The following is a 7,905-nucleotide window of genomic DNA, read 5'->3' as shown; positions in this document are numbered from 1 at the left end:
ATGATATGGTAAATTGGTTAACAAAGTGCAATTGTGTAAGAGCAGGATCCAGGTTACAGAATTCTTCTTTGTGAGAAAGGCAAGAGTCCTTGTAGATTTTCCTGTATAACTACAAAATTCAGTTATTAATACACAGAATCATCCATGCTGATCAAAATGCCTCACCTAAGTTAGTCTTATTTGCCCATAGTTAGCTCATATCTCTCTATAATTCTTCTTTATCCATGTACCTGTATAAATATATTTTAATTTTTGTTATTGCACCTGCCTTAACCTCTTCCTCTGGTAGCTCATTCCATACACCCATCCCATGTGAAAATGGTGCTCATCAGGTTTCTATTAAATCTTTCCCCTCTCATCTTAAAACTATGTTCTCTAGTGCTTGATTCCCCTAACATGGGGGAAAGTATGTGCATTCCCTCTATCTACTCTGCTCATGACTTTATACAACTCCATGTGTTCCAAGGAACAAAGTGCGCAGATAGAGCGCAAAAACAAGCTGCTTCAGCCCACCGAGTGCGCACCGACCAGCGATCCCCGTACATTAACAATATCCTTGACACTCTAGGGACAATTTTACACTTATACCAAGTCAATTGGAGTGTAGGAGGAAACCGAAGATCTGAGAAAACCCACGTGGTCACAGGGAGAATGTACAAACTCCATGCAGACAGCACCCGTGGTCTGGATCGAACCCGGGTCTCCAGGGCTGAAAGCACTAAGGCAGCAAATCTACTGCTGTGCCACCGTGCGGCTTACAATGATTCTAAACTACAAACTCTAACAAAGATACAGAATGTGGTTTCCATAACATCAGTTTGGATCTTGGGTCATTACAAATGAGAAAAGTAAATTAATGCAAACTTTATTTAAACATTATTTTTATTCATCTAACTGAATCAAATTTCATTTACAGCACTTTTTAAAACAGAACAATACAGTTTTGTAGAGAACAATGGGTAATGTATGCAATGCTACATACTTTAAAATTAGTTTGAGGACAATTTCATGCAAATGTAGACAATGTGCAAATGAAGCCAACAGAAGTTACCGAAGCGTTAATTTTTTAATCTCCAAAGTACTGCGATTTTTAAAAATAAATCCATAAGTGATTATTGTGCGCAATTTAAGAAACGACTGCAAATTAACTGCAGAAATGGTTCCATGGTTTCCTTCTTGGTGTATCTATTGGACACTCAAAAAATGATAATTTTCCTTTGACTCCATTTATTTTATCGAAAGGACCTCTTTAGATTCTTAGTCCCAGAATGAAATGGTACTGAGAGAATGTGGCAATTAGTCAAATGCGAGTGTGAACCAAGTTTGGTGAGAAGTATTGCGCTGTAAACAATTGCCAGTATAAAAAAATTCCCCTAGGTACCTCTGCGCAATACCAGATCAATATGTAATGGAGCTTTATCATTTAAAAATACTGATAAGATGCTAATAGTTTAAATACTTTACATCGTTAAAGTTGATGTGAATGGTTTTGCATTATGTCAAAACCTTATTCTGGTGGGCTTTAAAAAAAATTATTAGAGCACAACCGAGTTAATCTGCTCGAGAACTCATGGCGAAAGGGTGCACAGGGTTTTTTGAATTCCACAACACATTTGTAGCCAATTTTAAGGATACCAGATTAACCACAAAATTATCTTAAAGTATCAACACACACAGCGTTCATAATCTGGGCCAGAGAAAAATTGAAGAATGCAAATCAAACCAAAATGAAAGATCTTCATAGCTGCAAAACATACCATTATCTCTTCAAAGCAATTTTCTGAATGGCCAATCTCAACAGCCTCTAAAGGGGAAATTCGTTGGGTTAACTTTTTTTTTTGTGTTTTAAATATGTATTTTGCATCTTTCAACTTGTAAATATTAGTACAATCTACACATTGAAAATCTTGTTTACAAATCAGGTCAAAGCTTATGATATCTCATTGGCAGCAAAGAAGTTAGAACTGATAATCAAAAAATACTTATCTTGTCTCAATTATTTGGATTTCTATAGCAAAAATCATACACAGAAAAGATTTTTTATCATAAATAGTAATTCTTCAACTTTACACTATTTGTCCATTGATTTTCCTGGTCATTTACATCTGCTTACAAGCACTCCTTTTTAAATTTTATTGCCAATAACAAGACTACAGAAAAAATACTAAACAGCAAGCTGTTTTATATGGTAGCTTTCTTTAATTGAGAAGATGGCCATCTACATTTCCAATAGGTTAAAGTATTTATTAATCCAAAATGAGGACAACCCTTCAATATCCCACGAACTATCTTCATTTTTTAATCCGTGAACAAATCTTGCAATGTCTATCCTTGCCAAATTGACTCAATCATTGAGGTATTAGTTCAGTAAATGTAGAATCAAGGGTTTCAGCAGAGAAACTGATTGGATTGGGAGGGAGTGGAAGAGAATGAGAGAAAGGGAACAATAAGATCATTGGGCTATTCATGACTTTTTTTCTCTACCAAAGAGCAGATTGGGTTGCATTACCGCTTATTTAATTCATTTTTAAAAATAATCTATATTTCTTGCTAGAAACCAGAGTTCTTACTAATTTTCTTGAATCTCTTGTAGAATCTGCTATAAGAAAAGCTTAAAGCCATAAAGCTTAAACAAACATAAATAGGAACATCACTTTTCACACTGATGCAATGGAAATTCCCACACCAATGGAACAGTTGCATAGTTGTTCTTCATTAGTGTTCTTCCATGTTGTACAACTAGCAGCAGACGGCTTCAACAGAGGATTAAATTTATTGTGCAGACCAATTATTTTGCATTTAAAGTATTGTTCTGGACTGAAACCAAACAGTTCATTCAAAATACACACCTAGAAGTCTCAATAAATTTGTGAATGCTCAATTTTCTATTCTTGCATATCAGTTGTAGATATTGTCAAGATGTGAAGTGTAATAAGTAATACTATATAATCTTTAGCGGTCAGACAGCTAACAGCAAGTACAAGGGTAGAACTCTAGCCAATTTTTCTGATGATATTTGTTAGAAACGACAACACGTGATCACATCCTCTAGGTCATCTTTCTGTGTCTATGATCTATAATGAAATTCTACAAACTACCCTACAAACATGTAGGCATATGTTAGTATATTTTTCTGCCCTGGTGAAGATAATGAAAATAAGTACATGGGCACATTCCGTGAGGCTTTGTTTGAGCAGAGGACCGGGGAAGTGAAACCCACCCACTACTTTAGTTATGTCCCAAATAGATAGCTGGAGATGGGGAGTGGGTCAACCTTACCATTGACACATATCATCCGAACATATGGAAATGTAAGGGAAGTGGTTGCCCTTAAGATCAAAATATAATTTTGTGTTATAAAAAATGCAATTTTGTCATCCTGCATTGAAGTGTAGAAGTGCGCAGAAAGTCATTAATCTCTCCCTGCCCTGGCACCATTAGTGTCCAATTGCTCTGGAATACTTGGACTGGGCAGAGCAAAGAATTAGCAGAGTGATACCAAAGCTAAGGTTAAATTATGACAATATTGCATTTGTAACGAGCTAGGTGAATTAAAAGAATAAACAAATACGTAAAGTACATGTCATACCAGTTACAGAGACATTGTTTCAAATTGAACAAGATTGGGAATTAAATAATCCAGGATGTACAACTTTAAGAGATAGGGAAAACACAGAAAGAGGCACAGAGGAATAGTGGGGTCCTCTCCCAGGAGTTGGGCGCTAGGCTGGTGATTTCAGACAGTGTGGCTGCTGGTACTGGGGTGGACTAGATGATGGTGAGAGGGTCAGTCAGAGTCATCATGGGAGAGTATACATACATCTGACAGTTATAATGCAGGGAATAACAGGTAGAGCAAGACAAAGAAGGATGAAGACACCATAGATTTATTTTCCATGCGTGTTTCCTCCGAGGTCCTCTGGTTGCCTCCCACATTGAAAAAACACAATTAGTGGTCAGTTAATTGGCTACTGTAAATTAAAATGTAAATGGTGGGGAGAATCAGTGTTAATGGCGAGGTGAGAGAGAATAGGTTCAGGGAAACCAATTGGGGGGGTTAGGATTAATTGCACAGCCAGCACACTGAAATAATGTTAGCAGAGGTAAAGGAAGGGGCGAGGATGGAAGGTGGGCTAGTAAAAAGATGAGGCAAATGCATGCACATGTGCAGGGTAGGATAATTTTCAATTGTCTTGGACCTTCGTGACATTGGAACAAGACCTCACCCTGAAGATTGTGGTGCATCAGATTAAAAGGATTCACGTAGACATTTCCTGCTCCACAGAACTAGAATGGAAACAAATCATCCTCTATGTTGAGCATCTGGCTAAGAAGAACAAGTCCATATTTGTTTGTGCATAAGGTTTAAGATTAGTGTTCCATTAATATAATTGTTAAACAGTTGAAAAAGGCTCCACGGCCAGAGTTAGCAAATAGCTTGAATGCATTAGCAACCATTACAATTCCTAGTCCAAACTTGCACAAGTTGAAATTTCTTTGAGAAACATTTAACTAGAAAACAGCTAAAAGTGGTGCCAATGCTCCCACATTGCAAAGAAAAAGTTTTAGTTGATGTATATCAGTATCGTCAGAATTACAGCAAATGCAAATTCTAGCTCGTTAAATTTGGAATTCTGCTGCTGAATTAATATGTAATTATCAATCTACCCTCAGCCCACAAAGGAATCAAATGAATGAAAATAAAGATGTCACATAGCTTCAGAGGCCAATCTAGTAGATTTCAACCCAAACATTGGTTGAGCAGCTTCTGACTGGACATTAAACATACGGAAATATTAACTATACAATTCAGCTGAATCTATCCTACTGGAAACGAAATCTGTCAAAGCACTCAAGGCTGCCAACAAATGCCACAGCGATCATTTCAAAACATACAAATTCCAATACAGCAGTTAAAGAACAAAATGTAAATGAAAGTCTAAGAAAATGTCATGCTTTTACTTCAGCAAAATAAAGCATTAAATTAGGTTTGTCCTACTGCCAACTGATTACAATATTTCATTTTCTGCTGTGAACAAATTGGCTGCTGAAGGACAAACTAGCACAAAAACCAACCTCACACATTGACAAACATTCTACTTTTCACGATCCAGTATTACATTTCCAACAGAAGACCTGTCAAAGGTTTATCCAGCAGCAATTTGTTGCTGCAGGTTCCAATCATAAAGTATCCGATTATATAAATCAAATTGAAATAAGTTTGTTTTACTTCCAAGCAGAAAATAAAGCTTCAATTGTCTCTTAAGTACAATATACTACTATAATGTCCTTCCTTGCAAATATCAATATAAAAGAATCATATTCCTGATATTGAGCCGCTTACGGTATACTCATTGCATTGATATAGGTTCACTGTCGTGTTCCATCATACAGAATCCACCTCATGGATTATTACATTGCAAAATATATTGTGATGTTTGATGCCTTTTGTGTAGTGTAAGTTGCAAAGATATCAGCATCAATGTGATATTTCCAAAACTTATCAAACAGACTCAGACACATCTTGATCCCCTTTTCTTTAGGATTTGTTGTTAATCCACGTTTTTTTTTACACTATATAAACCCACATAATCTAAAATATGGATTAATATGGACCGGAGAAACACATTTTCCCAAATATTAACTGAACTCAATGTTAATTCAATGAAACATATTACTGAAAATGAATTCACAGATTATCGAATCATCCTCAATTACAGCTATTGTGCACAATTTCTTTTTAGCACACGCAAGAGGTCTGTATTAACTTAGTGGCAGTCCATGTATCCCATGTTTATTCAGTGGCGCCCAGCATACCAGTCATTCTCATAGATGGCGAGAAGTTCGTTGACAACATCAATGAGATTGTTGCTATGCTTTTTGAGGAGTTTCATATTGAGCTGTCTGTCACAAAATCCCATTTCAAAAAGAATATCCATCAAGGGTGCTGTATGATTCTCTGCTGCTTCAGCCTGTGCAGAGGGAAGAAAGTTGCAAAATGAGTTGAGTGCATTTTTAAAACTATTCAGCTCCTTAGTGTCAATGTCCATCATGAGCATTCAGCGTGGGATGATCTTCCTTTAATTGCCCTTCTGACAAACTTAAAAGCCCAAGTTCTCTTAACCAGTAGACAAAATATATCTTAACTAATGATTATCTGAACACCACTGGAAGATTATCATTCACATTCAAGTTGTTTATGCTTAACAATTAATTCTCTATTGGCTGTACCAATCACACTATCTAATATCAACTGCATTGTGGCCAGATTCTAAAATTCAGTTTTATTAAATTCATCAGCAGAGCTACGATATATTGCATATTTATATATCACAATATATTGTAGCTCCACAGATGAACTTAATCAGGTTGGATTTCTAGGCAATAATCTGATCAAGCTTTACCGATAGTCATGGTGACCAAACTTTAAATATATTTCCACTTTGCCCTTATATAAATCGTTACATTTTACCATTTCCATTCCCTGTTTAAACATTTCCTAGCATTGGACTGTAATTCAGTTTGCCAATTTATTCCCATTTAATCAATACATTGCGTTTTAAAAGTTCTTTGAGATATTCACTGATGTTTTTATTCTTTCCATTATTTTACAATGTCAGGAAACCATACAACCCATTGGGTTCATGCCTTCTCCTGGGGGAGTACAACCCCGTTAGTCCTCTCCTATCTCAGTGTTGTGCTGTAACATACCCATCAACTTGTCTGTAACTTCTTGCCATTGATCTACACCAAGGGGTAATATACAGTGCATCTATCAGCACATCTGTGGGATATGGGAGGAAATACCAGCACCCGGGGCAAACCCAAGTGCCCAAAAAGAAAACATGTTTCTCGACGTAAGCAGCACGTGAAGTCAGAATGTAACCCAGATCCCTAGTGTTGCAAAGCTGAGAGAAAATAATTGGCTAGAAATGAGATCATATACCTTTGTTAACATCAGGAATACCCGACTGAAAATATACTTATTGCAAAGTGAAATGGGGTAACGACTATGTTGACACTTCTGGCACAGACAGAGGTCAAATTACATCACGTTGTGTTAAAAATATTTATTTTGGAACATTGCAAGAGAAATTAGACAAAGTTGTTCCAGTAGCAACAATGACTGGGCGCACATTGGATATTTGTGTATTACCAAAACAATGCTAGGAGCTCCTATTATGTTCCAAATCTTTCATCCTTCAACTCCTCCCCTCCCAAAGAGCGCTGAGCAAACTAGATGCAACAAATTCCCTATCCCTCAATCTCCCTGCGATTTGCCAGTCCTTGTGATCTGCTGAAGCCTCCAATCTCACCTGCTCTTGTCCTACCTTTTGCTGACCCAACCTCTGTCCATGTCCCTTAACTGACTGGTAATACTCAACCTGTGTCCCCACACCTTCTCCCAATACCCTCAATTGCCCACTACTTAACTGATTGAACCCAAGCCCCAAATGAGTCAATAACCAGCAACCCCAAATTTTCCTCCAACTTGACCATGGTCCCATGGAGAACAATTACATTGGTAAAAATGTGCACTGCCCATTCAGTAGCACCTTTGGCAATAGCATCAATTGGTACAATTAGAATTTAGCACAAGATAACAATTATGTAAATAGAACTCCATAGTCACAAAATGCCAATTCCCTCAGAGCATGTTTAGAATTAACAATTTACGTGATGGGTAAATTTCCATATTTTGTCAAGCCATGGTGCACTGCAGTAATTTATCACTCATAATAACCAATTGAGAATTCAAATTCAACTACGAATATTATTTGTTGAAATGTTAATCATCAGGTTAGAATTTACCTTTTCAATAGCAAAAAATGCAGGTTTGGGTTATTTAGGAAAGACCCAGGAACAAATGACTTCTACTGTAGATATAGATATCTATATCTATAT

At 36.7% G+C, this 7,905-nt stretch overlaps 1 protein-coding gene across 3 annotated transcripts in view; it reads right to left on the bottom strand.

The window, feature by feature from the left end:
• Positions 1-864: 864 nt before the first annotated feature.
• nbr1a (NBR1 autophagy cargo receptor a) overlaps positions 865-7,905 on the bottom strand; it is a 49,090-nt gene continuing 42,049 nt past the window's right edge. The window contains exons 22-23 of one of the 3 annotated variants that reach the window (XR_013549107.1): positions 7,813-7,899; positions 5,946-5,972 (exon numbers count right to left, since the gene is read on the bottom strand). Coding sequence is in view for 2 of the 3 variants with exons in the window: in XM_078424358.1 (XP_078280484.1) it covers positions 5,799-5,972 (174 nt within the window). In the remaining variant the exon portion in view is untranslated. Of the gene's footprint in view, positions 5,973-7,812; positions 7,900-7,905 lie in introns of all 3 variants that reach the window. The other 2 variants (XM_078424358.1, XM_078424359.1) reach the window with 2 other exon arrangements.

Source organism: Rhinoraja longicauda, chromosome 29 (genome assembly GCF_053455715.1).
Source record: "Rhinoraja longicauda isolate Sanriku21f chromosome 29, sRhiLon1.1, whole genome shotgun sequence".
Classification (NCBI taxonomy): domain Eukaryota; kingdom Metazoa; phylum Chordata; class Chondrichthyes; order Rajiformes; family Arhynchobatidae; genus Rhinoraja; species Rhinoraja longicauda.
This window is presented reverse-complemented; position numbering and strand designations above follow the sequence as displayed.